At 41.1% G+C, this 23,074-nt stretch overlaps 1 protein-coding gene across 2 annotated transcripts in view; it reads left to right on the top strand.

Annotated features, from left to right (window-relative positions):
- The window catches only part of garnl3 (GTPase activating Rap/RanGAP domain like 3), a 56,952-nt gene that overhangs the window by 2,218 nt on the left and 31,660 nt on the right, over nt 1-23,074 (top strand). For both annotated transcript variants that reach the window (XM_070850411.1, XM_070850410.1), the window contains exon 2: nt 16,531-16,600. In XM_070850411.1, the coding sequence (XP_070706512.1) occupies nt 16,531-16,600 (70 nt within the window). The remainder of the gene's footprint in view (nt 1-16,530; nt 16,601-23,074) is intronic.

The raw sequence follows: 23,074 nt of genomic DNA, 5'->3' as shown, positions 1-23,074 counted from the left end.
AGTATGTTAGAAAATTTCTGTCACGTGCATATTGTGCACACACACACACACACACACACACACACTGGCTGAAGTGTTTCCATATGCTCCATAAGTATGTCATGAGGTAGTTTTATCTAGACATTGATCTGCCCTGTTTTGCTCCTCCAGGCTGCAGACACAGTGTCAGACAGTGGTGAAAGAAGTGCTCAGATCCTTCATTTAAATAAGAGCACCAATACGATAATGTAAGAATACTTCATTACAAGTAAAAGTCTCGCATTCAAAATCCAATAAAGGCAAAAGTTAAGAGATATTGTCAGCAAAATGTACTTAAAGTATCAAAAGTAAAAGCACTGCTTTTTATGTTATTTCTATTGTATTTTTCAGACTAGTTTCTAATATCTGCTTCTTTGTGTGCTGGAAATTTGATCTCTTTGAGGCTCAATTATTAATGAAACCATTTGAGAACTGAACAGAAATTGAATAAATGCACTTTGTTTCCGTCACTGCTGTTAGAGACATCTCAGAGTTGGTAAAATAACTCTCCAACTAGAAATGATGATAACCTACAAATTGAATCCAAATATGTGATTATGTAAAATCTCAGTGAGAAGGCAACAGCGTAAAGTTGTCGTGATCTGTGCTAATCTCCTGGCATTAATCTGCTTTGGGATAAACACATCACATCACATTATTATTTCTGGCAGTGTTCTGGACACTGCCTCATCGTGACTAAGCCTTATCTAACAAAGTCAGCAGAATGCCAGCTGGCAGATTTTCTCCCTGACAGCAGGTAGCTGCAGAGATGCAGGTGAAAAGTTGAATAGACGGGGACCTATTGTTTGGTCACTTTCCTCTGCCCTGCTGATCCAGGTGACTGATAGTTTCAGGTGGCTCCAACTTTGGTCATTATTTGTATCTCGTGTGTATATCTGCAGAGCATATGTAAACCATTGTGTGTGTGTGTGTGTGAGCATGTGTCCACATTTGTCACTGATTCTGTGCATTGATTTTACATATCTAAGCCTATTTACATGACGTGGAGAGTTCTTCTGTATGTGCAGAAAAAAGTTTTTTGTGGTTCCAGAGTGAGCTGTGCAAAGTCTCATAAACTGCATCAAGTGGTGCCACTGGAGTCGGCGTCGGTTGGGGCTGAAGGCTGCATGTTTGAAAATGAAAATAATCTGGGGTTGCAGAGTTAGAAAGAAGTGGGTTTACCATACCTCTGAAGCATGTTTCTAAATTTTGCTTGAGGTTTGCAGTTCGAGCATACATTAACTGCAGCTAGCATAAGGTTGCTTTGTGAGTAATGTAGGCAGCAAAAGAAAAATGTGTGGAATAAAAAAGGGGACGTCTCTGTCTCTGCTACATCAATTTTTATCCTTTTAAAATAAAGTCCACTGTGAGTCTGACAATGTTATGGGAGTGCTAAATCAGTGGAGTAGTCTTTTAAGAAATTTGAGCTCATCATGCCAGCGTGCGAGCAAGCACACACAGCTTTGGGCAAGTTCTTTGCCCAACAGTCTTGAGCATGAGAGGAGAATCTGGATGCCCTCCAGGAACAACAAATCCTAACCTATTTAGTGTCTTTTTCCATTAATTTCCCTAACAATTGCTGTATGTCTCCTTGAGATTATCAAGTCAGCCTGTCTCTGAACTCTTGGCTCTGGCTTGTCTCAAACTACTTACAGTCAACCCCGGCTAGTTGTGTGTGAATGAGATTAGGCTACATGGTGACACTTGAAGGAGCCAAGAAATCACTGGCTGAGCAGAACTGGCAGAACAAACATAACCCTGAGAGATGGTGCCAGAGAGCCAAAGGGAAATTATGTGAATGGGCATTGCTACCAGGCAGTAAAACATACTGCAAACCAGCAAACATACAAACTGACCACTGGAGGAGGATTTACTCTTATTGAGCCAGTATCAAAAATCAGAAAAACTCAGCACTGTGCTTTCTATGAATTCAATGGCAACATCAGCAAATTCTGATGTGGTGGAAACTAACCTCAATGTGTGGAGTCTTTGAGCTCGTCTGTCAATCTGCAACAGAACATTTGTAGTTCATTTAAGGAAAGGCATGCGCCTGCAAGGAACAGTTTGAGTACATTACTGGACCATGAGGGAAGGGAAGCTCATTTATCATCAGGCTAATGCAGGGCAATGTGTGATTAGAACATGTTACTATGGTTTAATTTTGTAACGCCAACCTAACAAATACGCTAAGATAAGGAGCTTGTTCACAATATTGGAAGGAAAGATTAAGTTTGACGGCCTGGATTAGTTGGCTTTAAAATGGGTGCTGTTCATTAATCAGTCCAACCCCTCTTTGCTTTTACCATCCATGTGCGCCCCCATTCACCCTCCCAACAAAAAGCTCCACTTAAATCAGCGATCACTTCGCTCTGCGACTGCGGCCACTTTAACGAAGCACAAATAGATCCACGGCGAGCTAAACCCACCAAAACTCTTGCAGACTCTTTCACTCACTCGGCCTCTCATCCTCCCTTCTCCATGAACTTCTCACTTCAGAGGATATTTGAGTGCATTTGCTTTGAAATGCTATCAGCGCCTTCAGTACCCACAATACCAAACCCACAATGTTTTGAGAATGTTGTTGCCAGGGGTTTTGTCGTAGCTTGCTGCTTGTCAGACTGGCACAAGATTGGACCCAGATGTAGCAGAGGTGCATCATGCTGCATTCACGAGCTTTGTAAAGGAATGGGTGAGGGGAATTTTGAGCTTATGTGCCTTTTTTCAAGAGAGGGGGAAAAAAAGAGAAGGAAATATGTATTAGGGTTTGTCCTCTTGCGGCTTCCTGGTGAAGCCTTTACAGTAGGCTTCAAAGCAGTATGTAAATGAAGAACATGTGTTTTTACTGTCAGACATGTTTTCTATGTTTTTAGATCTAAGAATGCATTTACAGACTGTAGGTGGACAGGATGATATTGATGTGCTCTCCAGCAGGCAGAGTGAAAGTGGGTGTGATGGGCTGGGCTGCCAGGGTCCTCCTCTGCATTAGCCTGTCATAAAGCGCCCAGCAGGGAGTTAAATTGATGGACCAACTGACATTTTCGCTGACTCAAGGCATTCCTGTGCTTTGTATACTGTCGATGTTACTCAGCTCTTACACATGCATGAGATGCAGATCTCACATATATTTTTACTCTGTTGTATGAGTGTTTGCATTAGACAAGGTAAGAGCATTATTTTATTTTTTAACTGTTTATGGTCCACATTAAATGCAGAGTTATAATTGCTACAGCCCCTAGAGGGCTTTGTTTCTGTAACTGTAAATGTGTCATTTGGGGGCATTTGCTCAAAGGACTGATGCTGTCGCTCTGAAGAGGACAGTTACAGTTTGGTAAAACGGACAAATGTTTTCAAATTGCTTGTTTTGTCCAACCAACAATGTTAGTTCACAGTCATAAGAGTAAGAAAACCACAAAATATTCACGCATGAGTGAATTTTTGGGGAAAAAATCAGATAAAATAGCACCAATTTTGCACACTCACAAAGGACAGATGAAGAAAGGGTGAACATCAATGCAGCAGAACCTGAGATATCATCTTTTTTCATCCACACATTCTCCTTTCTTGTCATAACCACAGTGTCAAAACCTACATTACCCACAATGCAGCTTAACCATCAATAATGAGCCGAAGATTCAGGTGTGTTATGCAAGTAGTGGCTAATGTAGCTTTGAACAGAGATGAGGGATGAGACCATAGAGGTCTGATAGGTTCACCCCTGTCCAACTCCACACTTCCAGTTTTTTTTTTTTTCATTTTCATTTTCAGACTTGTCAGCCTCAGCTTTAACTGATGCTGACTCAAGTGATATCACTTGAGGCAATTTATCAAACTTTCTGGAGCCACAAAAGGCTTTATAAAATGTTCCCATATATACAGTAGTACTGTCCAAGACCTGTAAGGAGTCTTTGATGTGTAAAATCAGTGCAGAATTAATAAATTATCAAAATATTGTCAGATTAACTGACTGATCTTTTCAGCTCTAAAAAGACGTTGATTCCAGGAATTATGACCACATGCACAGATTTGCAGCAGTAGTGTATCACGTGTTTGATTTCCATAGAAGGTTGTTGCTTGGAAACTTAAAGAGTGCGCAAGGTTGGCTCTGCTCTGCTCAGCCGTACAGTCAGTCCCTTAGTGAGGTCTGATAAACACTGGACTGTAATCACTCCCATATGTGGCTGCATAGCTCAGCACAACCCGGCACAGTTCAGCCATGCGCACAATGCAGTGCACCAGGCTCATTTAGACAGAAAACTAGATTCAAATTACTAGAAGAAAAAAAATACAAAAAAAAAGAGAGAGCGAAAAATCCCTCACTTGATTACATCCCTATGTAAACTCTTACTCTTACACTGGAACATCTGCTTCCATTTAGGGCTTTAAGACACATACCTACACATTAAAATGCACTGTGCACTGCTTCGGGAAAACTTGGAGGCTGGAAAAACATTTCCCATCATAGTTGGCTGGAATAGGCCCGGCATGGACTGAGTTGTACTGAAAGCAGGGTATTGGTTGAGATGCGGCCAGCTCGAGCACAAACCACAAGCCGCTTGCACACAAGAGTCATATTCTCGGGAGCGCTTTCTTTTTTCTCATCGCTGTATAAACTTCCTTTTTTACCACGGTCAATGTCAAGGATGACGCAAAGTGAAATTGCGTGTTGAAGGAAGCAGAGTTTGACGGTATGAAAGATCAAAGGAAGTCTTCACAGGGTGGGCACAGTCTGTGTGTACACCGTGAGTTGCTTCACACCAGCCCACTGCCTCCATCATAACCCCTAAAGAGCGAACCAGGGGAGACGGAGGAGGAAATGGAGCCTGTTAAGGGTTACTGTTGTACATTTCTACCCTGCGGTTTTAAGGGAGGCCAGCCAAAACCTCTTCTTGGTGAGAGAGTGAGCAACAGAAAGAAAGAGGGGGGCAAAATGAAAGAGATGGAAGTGCAGTTTGAAAGTACATGTAGAAACATCTAGCATGGGTGTATTTTTAGAAGAGGTTGTAAAGATGTGGCTGAAATTAAATTCTTGAAGGGTGGACATTCTTTAGAAAAGGGTAGGCCTCCAGTTGTAATACAGTACTATGGGGATTCTGAGGCATTCTAAAATAATGTCTGCATTTACGTTCCTGTTTTCCATCCTATTTTTTTACTTTTTCATAAAACTCAAAAGCCAATGTGATGTGCAGGTGCACACACGCAAATAAGTGCACATGCACAAATGAAGGCACCTCCCAGTAGTGAGTGACAGGCCTCACTTAACCCTCAACTGCTCTTTGTTTCCCTAAGACACTACAAGTCTTGAGGAGCCTCACATCCTTCCATTTATACATACTTCAATTTTTACAAAATTTTCAGCACGTGTTCCTGATGAATCAAGTAAGGAACTGAAATGGGTCTAATATTGTTTTTCAGTGGGGTGGGAACATTGTATTATTTCACATCTCTTCTAAATCATGATTACTTTTTGAGAGACAACACTCACATGCTAATGTTGAGCAGGTACCATGTCCACCATCTTTGTTTAGTGTATTAGCAGGCTAACAATTTTTTAATTGACACTAAGCAGAAAGTACAGCTGAGGCTGATGGGAAGGTCAATAGTTTTGCAGGTACTGGTCATAAACTATTTGGTGATGAAGTATTAGAAGAATTCCTTGATGATGGTGCTAGATCAACAAAATTGGTATGATTAGTATTATTCATCTTCTGCTATCTACATAAATCTGTTCCTGGTGTTTTCCTCATGGAACAGTGTTGTGTTGAGGCGATGAAAAAAATATATATATACAGGTGGGCTGGTGGGGGTGATAAATTATGAATTTAAAAAAATGTATCAGAAGACTGCCAGAAAATAGATACACTATTTTGAGTTCCTTCTCATTTACTTGTGATAAAGGTTATAACCACAAGAGGGCAGACTCTCCCTGTAACAGTGATGTTAACATATGGTGGAAGGCCAGTGGTTGTAAACAATGTAATGTTTAATGTAATTTAAGAAAATACATTCACACTTTGGATATTTATCATTTAATTCAAGCTTGTTAAGTGGCACAAGTCTGAGTTCAGTAACATTCTAAGTTTGAGATGTTTGTAAGCAGTTGAAACAATATAGAAATGACATAGCTGGCACAGTTCATTGGCCATTCACTTTTCCACTAGGAGGAGTAAGTGCATTTATGTATGGAGCAGGTGGACAAAGTGGCTCAGGCTAGGAGTTTAATTCAAACACGGACAACAAGCTCACTTCGTTTTTTGTGTTCTGTAACCACAGAAATTGCTGTCGTTGCCCACAAGTACTAATGTATCCTCTTACCTATACTCGGCACTAATCAGGACAACGGTGCATATTCAGTCTCCTAAAAACTTTACAGAGGCACACACACATGTACACACACAGCAAATATATCCAAAGGACCGAAGGAAGACTGGTGTCCACAGCTGCTCTGATCGTTACAGACAAAAGGGTAATTCAGCTGATCACGTTTAATGGGAGTGCCATCATCAATCGCTGCACCCTGACACGGTGATATTTCACTGAGGCCACACGGTGACCTGATGGCATTTGGGACGCAGTAGAAACAGAGGCCAAGGTCTGAATCCAAATCATCCGCGTGCATGTGCATGTGTGTCTGCATGTGCTTATGTGTGTGTGTTAGACAGTGTGTAATCTTAAACTGTCAAAGGAGCACTGCTGAGGTTTTAACTCAAGGATCTGAATCAGTTGCTCATTTTCACCAAACACCAGTTCTGAAAGGACCAAAACAGCAATGTAAAGAGCTGTCATAGAGCTTTCATGACTAATCGTGTTGTCTATAAAATGTCACACACCCACAAAGATATTCAATATTAAATCATAAAAAATTAAAAAATTTAAGAAGCTGTAACCAGTTAATATTTGGTATTTTTGCTTGAACAATTACCAAAACAATTAATTTAAACTCCTACTTAAGTCAAACTACAGAATTAAACCTACTGATTATGCAGTGAGGTGTCCCTCTAAAAGCTAGGGGAGTAGAACTTTAAAGTAGCACAAAATAAAGATACTCAAAGTACCTCAAAAGTGTACTACTGTCAGTAAATGTACTTTGTTTCTTTCCAACACTGCCTTTAACTCCACGGTCCAAGCTAAATGTCGTCCTGAACTCACCATTTTGCCATTTTTACTTGTGGTGCAGGTGCAACCCAACAGTTGAATCATGCCATAAGCAAATGGAACTATTTATCATTACAGCTTCCTCCTCCAGGTTACATATTATCCAGGGACAAAGCCTCATCAAAGCAGTGACAACATTGCAGGTTACTTCATTTGCATGTTGTAACGGGATGTGTGTGACAGATAAAATCCCCACTGTGTTAAGGCTTGTAGTAGTGTGTCACACACTTTGCATTACATTGTGTGCAAAATAGCTTGTGTGTTTTTACTCATTTTCTTACATCTCTATTTATAGAAATGTCTCCCATTGAATTAAAATGCGATCCATTCTCAGTAGAAGCACATCTAATCACATTGTACTCACTCACACACACAGTAACAGAGGCCTCGTTTATCCTACGCGTGGGAAAGGTGCCGTGGTCAGACACGGCTTACTTGGTGAGACTAAAGGGCCAGAGTGGCAGCTGTCCAGAGAGAAGGCGGTGTAGCTCCGCGGGATTAGCACACTATTGAGTCAAGAGCTCCTGATCCGCATCATGCAGCTTCACGGGCTTCAGCTGCTGAGGCTAACGTGCATGTGCTTGTGCATACACACTGACATGGTGTGTACCTGTGCACCACAACCCTTACTGGCATGGACACATGGATTGAACCCACGCACTATAATGCTTACACCTACATCTATATCCTGATCTTTGAAGTTGCTTTTGTCTGGGGAATGCAAAGCCTGGGATAGTCTATCACTGCTGGGCCCCACACACACACACACACACACACACACACACACACACTTGCATGTGCTAGACTTTAACATTGAGGACTATAGTTTATTTTTCACGCCCTTAATAGGTCCAAAGGACACTGGTTATTCAGACTTATGGAAAGTTGCTTTTGAGGGAGTGTGAACTCCCTTTAAGCTTGTTTAAACAGGACTCACTAGCTAAATGACATAATGGACAATATTGTGACACATGGTGTAGTTTGAGTCGAGTTAATCCATGAGCAAATGGCATGTTGCTGACATCCAGCCTGATCAGTAATGGCTGGATCACTTTGTCATGAATACTGCTGACACAGTTAGTCAATCAATAGAAAATGTATCCAAAAAAATATTATTTTCCTATTCTTGTAAAGTCCTACATCAGCCTCCAGTGTTGAAGTTCCAGTCTATCTATATCCTAAACTATATCTTACTTAATTGGATCAAATAAACTATTTCAGGACTTGAAATAGTTTATTTGACTTGCACTGTGGGAAATGTGATGGGCAATTTTTATAACAATTTTCCTTAGTCCTCTTTAATAGCACATATCCAACATCTTTGACTTGGTTGAATTTAAAAAAAAAATGTCATGGGGTCTAGAAAATTGTGCTGGAAATGTCACTATTTGTCAACATGGACCAAGTGATTAATCAAGAAAATAACCACGTGATTCACATGCATTCATGTGAGTCAATTTGTCTCGGAATAGTGGAGATGAAGGGAAACATCAGGAAAAACATAAACTCCTTTTGTGTTTTCATGGATTTCTGTCTTGTTTTCCATTGTGAGGAATCAGTGGCTCTGTCACATTATTCCAGCCATTTCTCTTGTGGTGACTTTGTTATGCAATTAGGATGATATCTCCTAGGACACATTACCAGACTGATTTATGAACAGGAAGTCTTCCTCTTTTGACTTCCCTTGTTACAGGGTTAGGGCTGGCTCCACAAACAACCGTTGAAAACCAGAAGCCCTCATGCAAAGGCCATGTGAGCAGTGCATGTCAGAGGGTGACAATGGGAGGGTGTGTGTGTTAAGTTGTGTTTATGCAACATGTATGAATGTCTGTGTGTGTGTGGGTGTGTGGCTGATTGGCCTCAGGGCCCTAATTAGAGGTGGGGGTGTTCAGGTATCTCAGGTTCATTGTTTGTAACTCGATCCTGATGTGAGAAAACATAGGCTTTATTTTCAGTGTTTTCTTTTGAAAGGGCTTTCTTTTTCTTTAGGCTGTTGCGGATTTCAGCTGCATTTCAACATGAGCTATTTTTAAAGGTAGTCACATTTGCAGAGAGAGAGCGAGAGCAAATGCCATGTGTGTTAGCTTTAGGTGTTTTCCTGTGGTGTGGCGTGCCACAGAGGGGGGTTTCTACTGATTAAAAATTGATGAGCAGCTGAGTGCCGTGTAGCCTGAGCCGAGCATTCCAGTACTCTTTCATGTTGTGTGTGTGTGTGTGTGTGGACTGAGCTGGAGACACAGGCTGTGGCTTGGCTATTGTGAAGATATCAGATTTACCTAAGCTCATGTTTCACCTGCTGTTCTCTGTGTGTGTGTGTTTGTGTGTGCATGAACAGAGAATCAAAAATTAGTCAGTTTTCACATGTTTCTGCCACATTCCTCTGTTTTCTTTGTGTTCTCAGTGTTCGTTACCCATGATGTTCTGTTTGGGATCCTGGAGGCAGCTTAAACAAAACACGCTTAACACTGATGCCTAAAATGGGTGTAATTGTAATTATCATAATGTGTCAAATGACACCGTGAAAACAATGACAAAATGTCAAAGGAGTTGCTCGTAGTAACAAACCCATAGAGAATTATCACCCATATCTGCAGCTCCCCTTGGGTCAGTTGAGCTGAATAGTGAGTTTCAGCTAAATTTTTAGCGGTCTGGCACACAACTTTACTGTTTTGGTTCACTCCACCGCTCTCATAGCTCCATTTGTGGCTGCAGATAGCAGCTGTTTTTTGTTTCTTTTTAGTGAAAAAGCTATACAGCCCCACTGTACACCACCTGCTCTGCACCAATCAGCAGAAAGATACAATTGGAGACAAGCTAGTGAACATTGAGGGGCATGTATTTCCTGCAGGAGCTGGTGGAGACCAAAAACATGAGTCCAAATGAAGAATAATTATGTCATAGTTGTGCTCTCTACTACTTCTTCCTGTTGCCCAAAAATGGCCAAATTTATTTGTAAGTTTATTGACTTTGCTTAATTTTATGAGAATTGCTAATAAACTTAATTTTGAAGTAATGGCATGTTGCAGAAAAAACCCAAAAGCGCATAAAGGGAAAAATGGGTTGTTTAATGTTGTTTATTATTTTTACACATATGATACAGTTTTAGTGTATTGGTATAAGTCAAGCCAATGTCAACAAAACACATGAGTGGAAGTTTGGTGTGTCATGATTCAGTTCGTCAAATAAATGCGGCAGCAGCGTAATAAATGGCAGGCTCAGATCTGTGTTTGCTTATTTGCATGCTGTGTCTATAGCAGTGACCTCATGGGGTGCTGAGGGTTTGCTGATGGAAGGCAGAAAGGTCCATCTTGAAAAGGTAAAAAGGGAGACAAGAGGGTGAGTGATGAAAAGTAGAGGAGGGAGGCTGCATGGATGAGTGGATGACCTCATCATTGCCTGGACCTGCTGTTGTGTGGGATTATGGGTAGACTCCAGGGAGCACATAAAAGGAATTGATTGGTGGGGATCAGCTAGGCCGAAGAAACATAAAGAAGAGAAATGCTAGAAAATTTGGTACCACTTTCTTACAAGTTAAGTTTAAAGTTGTATTGGTTTAATTTATTAATTATTTATAGATCAGCCATTGATAAGAACAAGGCTTTAAAAACTGTTACAGGACCAAAATGTATTTTAACAACTTGCTTAGCTGATGAATTAAAATTTGCTTATGACTTGCTACATTCATAACTTCAGACTTGGTTTCTTATTAAGAAGTGGGAAACCTGAGTGTTTATTAATGAATTAGTCCTGTTGTTAAGAAGGGACAACCCAAGAGTTACACTCCTTATCAAGGTTTATAACTGCTCTATAAACAATTAGTAAATGATTTGCTAACTATTAATAGAACCATGTTACAACTCATACTTAAGGCCAAGTTAATTAGCAAATGGTACCAAATATTTAATTGATTTCAAAATAAAAGCACAGGTTACATTTCCTGCCTTTTCTGGTCCCAACAGACCAGGAATCACATTTTAGAGAGCAGAAGTTGCACGTTTACATTTCCTCCACATCTTCTTTCAGTGCTGATGATGTGATGCGAACCTCAGCCTCGGGCCTGCGTCTTGACACCACTCTGCGCTCCAGGATACTGTAATCGTAGAGAAGCTTCGCGTAATTGACGGTGATGTAACAGCAACTCAAAGAAGAAGAAAAAACCCAAAACGATAAGAGTAATCTGTTCTGAATGGCGCCTTTTTGCTCTGCAGAGCCTCCAGCTAAAAGAAAATGTGGTGGATTGAAATGCACCATTGATGTGAGTGAGTGAGAGTGGGAGAGGGAGGGAGAGAGAGAGAGAGAGAGAGAGAGAGAGAGAGAGAGAGAGAGAGAGAGAGAGAGAGAGAGAGAGAGAGGGATCACACAGTAAACACACAGCCCCTATGGCAGAGCCGTTCCGCTTCATCATCACGCTGTGACCAGTTGCGCGCAGAGAGAGGAGCCAAAAACAGTCGGACCACCAACCGGGTTTTTGATCAGCTGTTGTCGGAGTTTGCGCCGAAGTGATGTTCCTGCGCTCTTAGCGAGAGGAGAAACAGACGGAGAGAGAGAGAGAGGGGGGGAAAAGACGCCGGTTTGTTGTTGTCGCCGCTGGATTGACATCGCATGGGGACATGAACAGTGTGGATCCTGCGTCTAACAAACTGTTGACTTTCAATCAGCGGTAAAAAAAATAACAAAATCTTACCCGTGTTTCTGCATGCCACATCTCATCTGTTGAATGCATAGCTGCTATGTCGTCGCTCTGTATTAAATCCCTGCAGCACTGGTATATTTTATGCAGCCCTGAGCAAAGTAGACAAAGCTGAAGACACCTTCACCTGGTGTGCAAACCATTTGTTGGTGCGTAAAGTACGCATTGATACTGTTTACAGTCATGCACTGTTTGGGTTGACTTTTGATTCTTGTCTAGTTATGCATCAAGTGCATAATTTATTGATCTTTTTCCATTAACTCTGGGATGGCAGGCAAACTGAGCGCCACTGAATCCACAAGTCTCCAGTCTGGAAGTATTGACACTCCTCAACAGACTCTCTCAGCCACAACAGCTTTTAATTAAACCACAGCTGGTTTATGTGCAGCTTTGTCACCAGTTTTATAAACTAGATATTCTTTTGCTTATTAATTGAGCTGCCCGCCCCCCCCCTCTTTTTTTTCAGACAGACATTTCAGTATGTACATGGAAAATGATGAATTATTCATAACATGCTTTTCAGCTCAAGGTAGAGTGGAGGTGCATGCAGCTCTGGCTGTATGACAGCGACAGAATAAAGTGTATGCGGCCACACTGAAGGCAGGCATCTGGCTTAAACAGTGCAGCTGACTTCAGATGTAGCCTAAGGTTACTTAGTAGTACAGTAGGTCTTTTCCAGCCGCCTAGATGGATCTGAAAATGCCGCCACTGCAGCTTTTTACAGTGACAACAAGAGAATGGGGCTGCAGTGGCACTTGAGCACAGAGAAGAGAGGGAGAGGGAGAGGGAGCAATCATAAAGCAACCATACAGCTATAATGGCACAGCGCTGCCAATAGAAGAGAGGCTTCTTTCCATGCTGCACCAATTATGAGGAGAGAAGAGCCAAAGATGTCCTGAATTGTTTGTTAAATGCTCTTATTGTCATGAAATTAACTAATGACTTGTCATATTGCTGTTATGGTATGAATGGGCTTTTTTTTTTTTTTTTTTTTGGTCTCCGCTTTGTGTAATCATCATCATCTTCGTCCAGCTTCATCCTCATGATCGCAGCTGACTGTGGCTTTCTATTTCTAGTGTGTAGACATCACTGTAGCAAAATGACTTTGTCAATAGAGGCTCTGAGCACCAAGCAACATGTGTAAATGTTTTTTTTGTTACAAATTAGTTAACAATCAAGCCGTGGTGCATGCATCACATGAATTCGAACTGGATAAAAAAGGCCACAGAAAAAGATTATGAAAAGACTAGAAAAATGTATCATTTCACATTTTAACCTCACATCTCTGCCGTAATTCCCAGGAACTTCTGCAAAACACAGTCAAAACTTGGCATCACAGTGAAACTGTTTACCTTGACAGACAGATTTGCTGGATGTGGATGTATGTATGAGACAGATTATGTTGAAAAGTCATCAAAATGTTCGATAGATTCTGAATTGTGTGCCAGCTGATGGGCCTTGCATGCGTTTCATTGTCCCTCCCAACAGTCTTGTGTTTGGTGTTGCTTCAACGTATTTGGTTTTTCTTTCAAAGACGGTCTCACTTTTGTGGAGTGATTTTAAGGGTTTAAATAGTCATACAGTCTTTAACAAAACTGATAAAAATTGGCTTTTTTGTTGAGCAATACTGGGAGGTTTAGTATGATGGGTGGCGTTGTGATTATACCTCACATTTCATTGTACTGTGTGAGGCCTTTCAGCAGCCACTGTCCATTGTCTTGTGACAGAAACCACAATTTGTAACCTTTCAAATACTCCATTACAGAGGGCAGCAGCTGAGTAATGAATATCCATTTTACCTCTTTCTGTCAGAGCTATTTCTCTTTGGTCCAAGCTTTCAGAGTCATTTTTATTTGACTAACAGCTACTACACTGCTGGAAAGTGACTTAGTGAACTGTTGTGGTGCAGAGTTCAAGACATGATGTCCAAACATGTGGGCAGCTGTGAAAGTAGGATAATGGTTTCATATATCTTATATCTCAAATACATGTTAAGCAGCATATCAGGGTAAGGTTAAAGCCTAAAATCTATCACTCTTTTATTATTGCAAGGCTGAGCCTCTACAGCCATGCTGGCAGCCATGTAGGTCTGTTTAGGCACAGCGTGGAACTAACTGCTCATGCCAGCATGCTAATATGCTGATGATATTTTGCAGGTGTGTCCTTTATCATGTTCACCATCTTAGTTTTCTGTGTTAGAAGGCCAACGTTTGCTAGTCTGCACTAAACACAAAGTGTAGCTGAGCTGATGTGTTAAACACATTAAAATGTAACCTGGTCTGATGATGGCACTAGAAAATTTAAAGGATCACACAAGTAATTACAGGTCATCCTCTGGGAAACATGAATTTCTTTACCAAATTTCATAGCAATCCATCTAAGGTTGTTGAGATATTTTATTCTGAACTAGAGATTTTGAGGAAAACATGATTGGGACCAGTTTTAATTGTTTAGTTACAGTAAATGGAACTAGAATTTCTAAAAAAGGCAAACAAGTGCACACTGTAGAGGATCCCTCTTTGTTGCCTTGATTCCTTGTACTTATTGTACTTGAGATGTGAATGTGTCATCTCCACTACGTTGCACTTCTGGAGCTCTGTTGACAGGTACATGTTACTCGCCACGCTCAAGACACTTGACTTCCATGTATATACATACAATTTCAAAATAAAAAAAAACATTTTTCACTTCATCTGTCATTAATGTCATTTAGTTTAGTTTTTAAACAACACAAAAAGCCTCGACTCTCAGACCTTTCCGGAAGGTGATGAGCTTCACTAGGAGATGGAGTGGTTTTCATTAAGAACATGGGTGGGGTGGTATCACTTAATCATCCCCACCCAAGGTACAATCCTTTTCATGACCCCCTCTCAGAGGAAAGGTGAAGGGTAGGAAAAATAGCGACCAAGCCGCTAAGAAGAAAAAGCGGGAGCACACGAAGCTAAAAGCTGTGATGGAGTACATGTTGTGATGGCGCTCCAGCAGACCCCACCCCAATCACCCGTGTGTAGAGGAACAGAGCATTCAGGAGGAGAGGGTGATGGATACATCTTGTGGTACCGACGCACTTTAAAATGCGTCCTTTAAGCTTGAGTGTACATTATGTATTAACAGCCCTACTCTGCCTTCATCTCCTCTGCAGAGAGAGAGAAACCTGACCAGAGAGGGAGCAGTTAGGAGGAGATGTATGAGGAGTGGGGGATGTGGTCCAGTGAGACAGTGGAAGCAAAAAGCATGCAGGTCCTATCACCATTCAGGCAATTATACAGATACATGTAAACATTAAGGGTAAAAAATACCCCCACCAGGCACACACACACACACAAAGTTTGTTATGCCTTTGAATTACTCTATCCAAGCTATCGGTGAGGCTGAGCTTTGAGCTGACAGTGCTCATCATCTTAATGTAGCACGTTAGCAACATTTGCTAAATTGCACTAAATAATGTCCTTAGAATGTCTTTACAAGATTTCATGGCGATCCATCCAATAGTTGTTGAGATATTTCAGTCAGAACCAAAGCGGTGGACTCACCAACTGAGCCACACCACTAACAACAAAATTACTTGTAACATTGCTGCTAATATTGCTGCTTTTGTGGCAATTTAAAAGATTGTAAAAACCAGTAAACATTGTATATTACTTTAGGGAAATTTCTGGTCCTTACAGTACAAATGAGACTTATTTTTCTATACACCCTTAGAGAAGCTGTATCTGGCAACAATTCTACATTTGCTCCAATATGTAGTTGTGGTGTTTGTGGTGTCTTTGGTTTGATGGGTTGACATGGTTGACAACAGGTTGAGGTTTAACCTACACACCTAAAAAGAATACTCATTTTTAATGAAACTATCCTGCAGGTTAGATTTGCTCAGCATAAGGCTGGAAACAGGGAAAATGGCCATGCTGGCTTTGGCCAGTGATGAGAAAATCTGAATCTAATCTCAAGATAATTGAAAAGACTACATATCTAGTTTGTTTAATCTGTGCAATTAGTATGTGTGGGAACATTTCTTGGCCATGCTATTTTTTTGTAAAGACAGAGAAAAATAGCTTATGATATCGGTGTTCCATCAATGTGATACCACAGCATGTCTCAGAGTGGCTTTAACAGCCTCACAAACTTGTAAATAGTCCCAAAACATCAAAATTCAGCTGTTCTTCATTTTTAGAGAACAGATAAATATGTTTTAAACTGTTAGCATTACTTTTTCGTACTCAAATCTGATGTGTGTGTTAGTTTCTTTTTATGTATTTGTATCCACTCTGTGTGTGCATTTGACTATTTGACCAGCAGTCAGTTCTCCCAGCCAGTCTCCATCTATCACTCTGGCTTAATTCAATCAGGACCCGTGTCTCAATCAGAGCTGGGTTGGCCGCCACTCCCGGCCAGTCACCATGCCACCAGCAGCCCCGCCACACCGCCAAAGACTCAGACAGGAGAAAGATAAAGAAAGAAAAAGGGAACGGGAGAGAGAAAGAAAGGACGTAGGGTGGACGAAGTGGGCATGAATAAGAAGACAAAGTGAGATTTAAAAACAAAAAACGACAGAAGAAAAGCAGATGCTGCACCTGCCACTTGTGTATGATTGATGCCACAGCTCATGCATGTCTGTGTCGTGTGACGGAGGACGGACAGGCCGTGTGTCTGACCATGTGTTTGTGTTGCAGCTCTGCCTCGGAGGACTTGGGCTGCAGGCGTGGAGACTTCAGCAGGAAACACTATGGTTCGGTCGAGCTGGTGAGTCCCACCCACAATGCATCTGTTTGTTGCTCCCTTTGTGTCTCAGAGTGACCGTCTCCTCATCCTCCTTTCCCTCATCCTCCTTGCTGGGTCTTCTCAATATGATCTCCCCTCCCTTTCTTCTCTCTCTCTGTTATTGCCTTTCCCCTCTTTTCTGTTGGCATGGATGGAGAACAGAGGGGACTGATGAGTCATGACGTACTGGGTGTGGTCCAGCGATGTGCTTTGCCAGCGTGGATCACAGTGGGAGCTCCACTCACAGTGATGCAGGACTCTGCCTGCTCAGCCTCCAAAGTTCATTTGTTTTGTTTTGATGCTGCTGGTATTAAGCTGCAGCGCAGTGTGTGTCTTTGTGGTTGATTACTAAGCTGTTGAGTCATTGTTGCTTGGGGGAGGAGTGTGTGTGTGTGTGAGTGTATGTCCCTCCACTGCGAGCTGAGTCTGTACATCCCGATAGCGCAGAGGGACAGGAAGTCTTAGGGTTTCGCACTGCGATCGTACTTCCTACCATAGACATTGTGGGTTTGTCCATGAGTGCTGCGCACCAAGTGTGCGACAGATTAGTGTGGAGGAGAAACCACATGCTGCCTATCAGCACTACCAGGCTGACACTATGCATAATGCTGCTGGTGTGCGTGTGTGTGTTTGGGGAGGTGTATGTGAGAAAAAGGGAGTGAGAGAGAGCAGTATCCAAACACTGTGGAAGAGAGTGAGCCAGGATGAGGTCACTGATAGCCTCAATATTTAAAGTGTGCCCGTCACACAGCAGTGGGAGACGAATCGTTGCAGTCGTGTTCACCAATCGGGACTGTCCTTGTCCTTCCAAGAAAAATGACCACATTTGTCGTTTGTTCAATTGCTTAATATGTCCTGTATGTTTACATAAACCTGACAAGGCTGGCGTGTGAACTGCGTGTGACACTGTTTCATCAGGAACAAAGGGGCATGTCGCGTGATGTTAGCACCACAAAACCTTGTTTGGACAAATGCAAAGTGTGTAGCTTAGACTTGCTGTTCTTCACCTCTTTGTTCATGATTGTTCTCTTTGAACCATAGCCAGAATACCATCCTTTCCTAATTAATCAGAATATTTAATACCAAAAGCCAACGTTGCCTTCTCTTTACCGGTATGTTTCATGTCTAAATGGGGATTTGAGAACATTTGTTGCACAAATTTTAAGGTGATGTGACCAAAATGTAATTTGTGAACCAGGCCAGCCTCCTTGAGAAGCACCGTGTTATGATTGTTTATTGAGCTCTATCAGTTCTGTCTGTTTGTAATTAGAAAGTATTGCTTTCATCAGGTAAATGAAAGTATATCACCAAAACTCACATAAACCTTAGAAAATAATCCTTTCCTGCATGAGTCTGTTTTTAACAATTCCTGAAGGGATAAGAGGCTGTGTGGTATGTTTGATAGAAGAGTAAGTGGATAATGGAAAATTAATGGCAGGGCTTGATAAATCCAGGTTGATCTTAAGAAATGGCCTCAGGGAGGGTAAGCACATGATGCCAAGCTTACATTTTTAGCAATTATCTTTGGTCCTTGACTCTGCAGTGAAATTAAGTTTTTTGTTTTTCTCTTGGAAAAGAAATATAATTGCTTGTGTGAGCATACAAGGAAAAGTGTTTTTGTCGACTCACAATGCTTAAGGCTGTGTGTCTCCAGGGGAGGCTTGTGCAAAGGTGGGGAAAGAGTCTAGAAATTCAGGATGCATTTTTAGCTAAGAAACGGCTCCTTGTGTTGCCAGTACTGAATCTGTGTTCTTATTGGCTGTGGGTCTGTCCAATGTGAAGTGAGTAAGATATTAGATATATCATAGAAAGGTGTGATTAATTTTACTGTCTTTTTTAAATATCCATCATTCTGATATTGCTGATATTTTCTATTTCTTTAACTTCATCTATTTTTTTTTTTGTTTTTCATAGAAATATCTTAAAAGACTCTTCATTTGTCTCCATATGCTAAACAGGGAACACAATATATATGTTTTACACATTCTACTGTCAGCAGTTTTTTATGACACTTTCTATTCATAAAAAACTATTTTGGTAAAGCTAACAGACATAATGATAAAAGTGTGACTCTTTTTCCTGCTGTACCTATCAAGTAAAGCTACAGTGACCACAGCATATACCTCATTATTATGACTACAGATCGCTTCACCCTTTACGTTGTGTCTCTTCTCAACACGAGTTTGACTCTGGTGTGTTCCTGTGCTTTGAAGAACATGTTTTCAGATGTCTCAACACAAGTGGGAGATACTGTTTCAAAGCAGGGTCTCCCTAACAAGAGAGACAAGCATAAGCAGAGCTGTGACTCATCCTGTCTGTTTGTTTTATTTTTGGCATCATTGAAGCAGCGATAGCAGTTGCCAATAAGAGCAGGTACCTCCACAGACACCATGGTGGTGATATGATTCACTCTAATCCACACACACACTCTTGACATTATGGACCCACATGGGCTCTGGTTATATTTCAATTTACTCAGAGAGAGTTTGAAGTGCATTTGATAAAGAAACTTGTAGTTTAAAGCAAAGTTCTTTTCTTTTATATGGAGACATAGTGATTGCTTTCAGTGAATCTTCTGTATACATTTACTTTACATCTTCAGAATTATAGTAGAAGTAGCAAAAAAACCAAAGTGGGGTGCCAACCAACTGAATGGCAGACTGACATTTCCATTTCCTATAGCCACTCCACTAGCAAAGCTATAATACATCCGAATCCATAGACATGGAGGTACAACCTTACCTACGTTCACTCTGAACCCATTAGGAGCTTAAGGTGTAGCGGGATATTCATGTTGTCACAGATTCACAGCACCGGAACATATTGAATCACAGGATGGAGAAGCAGTGGAGTGTGTGTGTATAGGGGGAGTGTCTTTTAAAGTGCTGGAGGGCCCTCTTTTATATGGGGGAAAAAGTAAGAAACAAAGAAAGGAAGCTTAATTCACTAAATACCCCAAGGAATAAGCAAAATCAATACCCTGCTACTGCTGCTGACACACACGCCACATTACATGCCCAAGTCACTCTAGTCAACACGTGAGAAGTAACCTCTGTGTCAGCACACACAAGCAGACTCACATTTTTCATCCACACAAATGAGCAACACTCCTTGATGGCATCTGCTTTCATAGATAAAGACGAACGACACAAAGGAAACTTCCAGCCTGTCTTGTCACTGTTTTCAGTGACAACTCCACGGTTCATTTTCAAAAGCTTAATCGTGTGTTGCTCGCTAAAGCTGAACTCGGCAACAATTAATGCCATTTCATCATGACACAACCGCTTGGAGCGCGTGGCAGTGTTTTTCAAGAGAATTGAATTGTCTTTATTTGAGGCCCCAGAGATGAAGGCGGTGTCGGTTAGGTGAGGCGCGGGTGTTGGCTGTCTCCGAAGCTGTGTGGCGTACCACACAGGCAAACTAAAAACAAGTTGGGGGGTATTGAGAATGAAATCCTTCAGACACACACAGTGTCATGTTGATTTTGCTTCTGTGTGTGGGTATGTGCATTTGACTCGGCTCTGTGCTCTTTGGTGTGGTGCAGTTCACTTCACTGAATGCGACTGAGACGACGCATGTGTGTGTGAGGAACACTGTGTTGACTGTGTGAGAGGTTAACTGTCAGTCTAGCACGGTGACTGGTGAGCAGACGGCTCCACTCCCATCTGCCTAGAAGTGTTACTGTCACTGCCTCAGAGGCTTTTCGCTGCACTGTCACATGAATTTCTTCTCACTCTCAGCGTGTGTGCATCTCACTGTGTGTAACTGCATCTGCTTGTGTGTTTGTAGACGTTAAAGTGAGATCATGCAACTTTTGCTATCCAGCCATTGTGGCTACAATTGTAAGATGATGGCAGTTTTTTTATTTTAGGAATACAGCCATTAAAATGTTTATTTGTCACATGCTAAAATGTAGTTTATTAGTAGAAAAGTCCTTAAGTAACTGTCTCAGTAGTATCAGTTAGACACCGTATGCATCTTACGTCTACTAACATTAGCCACCATAAGCTACAGGTCATACCAGATCACAAAGTGTTTTATTGCTCATGAATTCAATTGATGAAATTGTGCTGTATTCTTTTCTCAAAAGTTACACGGTCCAGCTTTAATTATGATTATAATAATTATGATATGCTTCTCACTTTGAATTTGGTGTCTTTGGTGTCAATTGTCGACGTGTTTTTACACAAGGTCACAATCGGCTGCAAAATAATGTTAGCGATTAAGAAATTTACTCTGATAATCGGTTCGATTAATCATTTAAGCCACTTTTTTAAGCAGAAATACCAAAAATCCTTATGGACCAAATGATTAATAGATCAATGTGGAAAATAATTGATGCTTAAACCAAATAAATTAGCACCCTACAAGGGAAGCATTCTGGCATATGAAAAATCATTAAGAAGTGACAGAAATTTGCATCTGTGCTACAGTGTGAATCAATGCTATAATGTTGGTTTGAAATAAAGCGTCAACTGTGATCTATCACTTTAAATATTTAGCCAACACATGTCCGAATGTGTGGACAGCTTTCTGAAATGTCACCGAAGTAATAAAACTGAGGCTTGGACAAAAATATGCATGTGTGAGTCATAACCAGAGTAACTGACGTTTACCATTGGAGTGCTTCAGGGTAGTGGTAGTTACAGTGGGTGCTATTCATTACTTAAAACTTTTTCTTTAAAGTTTGAAATACAGATGTCTGACGCTATTGTCTGTGAAGCCAATGATCACAGTGTTTTCTGAGGGGCTGCCTGTGCTGAAACCCTCGTCTTTTACTGGTATTCACACTTAGAGGCAGTTAAGTTTTTCTGTTGGAGCTCAGTTGCCTGTTTGACACTTTAATGAAGCTGCAGGGGCCAGTTGCAACTTAAATCTGGGCCGGTGGGGACCAGAGGTAAATATAGCTGCTCTAAACTGTGCCTTTTGTTGAATTATTTTCTTCTATTTCTAATTTTTATGACACTCTGTGTCTTTCAGACATAACTGGGCCATCATCTACCCATAAAAACGTAATCCAAGGTTCCAAAAATACAGTGATACGGTTATAATTCTTGAAAATGAATTTGAATCCTTGAAAGTAATTTTTAACAGGTATGGAACTTCACCAGTATGCATAATCCTTCTCTGTGTTTTTCCATCTCTCTATCACATTTAATTTAAAAAAATGCCAGTTTGGAGCATCAAACACCTCTTTGAAATTCATTTAAAAATGCTGTGAAGTCTACGTGTTAGTGGGTGCTTATCCAAACATCCAGAGATTAAACTGTGTCCCTCTATCTCTCTTGTCTCTCCATCTGTCCCTCCTCCCCCCATTTTCTCTGACACATAACTAATCGTCTATTAAAGGGACTGATGCATGGCACTCTGCTGCTGCGCTCTGTGATCCCAGGCTTCACTGCAGCATCTGCCCACTCTTGAGGGCCCTTAAAGCTGCTGCACCCTACCAGCATGGCTCCTGGGTGGGTGGGCGGGTGCCTTCAGTCCTAGTCATGAGATTACTCATCGCCAGTGTTGTTGCTGTAGTATAAATGGGTAGATATTGATGTGGTGCTGTTGGCATGGCTGGATTCGTCCTAGCCACAGGCAGTCTTAATGCTAATCAGGTGCAGTCAATGGCTGCATGGCAAACAGCCACGTTACAGATGTTGTTTGTCTGTGATTTATTTTTTCTCGTCTAATTTCCCCCTTCACAAGTTATTCGTTATCATCTCATGTCTACAGCAGCATCATGCATTATACATCGTTATTAGCACTGCAGGAGTCTTCCACTACATAAGGGGGGGTTTCACATGCATGTTGTGCAGTGATCAGTCAGTCTGATCGCAGCTTAATGTGGAAGAGCTCTTCAACAATAACACAAAAACTCAAAATTATATTTATCTCACTTGGTCCAAATTGATAATACTATTTAAAGGACGGGTCTGGTCATATTTTCAACAAATTCCTCAAAAAGGCAAAAACTAACAATGAAACCATTCTACTAACAAGAATAGTCTGTGTGTTCAAAACCCTGATATAGCTTGTTCCTCTGTGCCAAAGACCTTTATTGTCATCAAAAAAACACTATTAAAAACACAATGGACTTCAGATCAACCAGGCTTTGACTACACAGTCAGTATTTGTTAGTAGGATCTGTTCATTGCTGATTTTATTGAGAATAACAAAAATACTTCACAAATATGATCATGGAGTAATTATGGAGAATGACAGACTGAAGGCTGTGAAAAGGCAAATAGAGTTTTTGCATTCATATATGATACTCGCTGATTTCAATTGCCACATTTCACGTCCTCCTCTAAATGCACAAGCTGTAGTATTTTTATTCTTAACTGTTTGAGTCATCAGATGACCTTTGTGACACAGGCATTTATGTCCATACATCCCTCGGATTCTCTCCTCTATCAATGCAACCTTTTAAAGACAACTCTCCTGAACTCATGTTCCTTCCTCTTA

This window comes from Pempheris klunzingeri, chromosome 19 (assembly GCF_042242105.1).
Source record: "Pempheris klunzingeri isolate RE-2024b chromosome 19, fPemKlu1.hap1, whole genome shotgun sequence".
Classification (NCBI taxonomy): Eukaryota; Metazoa; Chordata; class Actinopteri; order Acropomatiformes; family Pempheridae; genus Pempheris; species Pempheris klunzingeri.
Note: the sequence above shows the minus strand (reverse complement) of the source record. Positions and strands in the feature narration are given on the sequence as shown.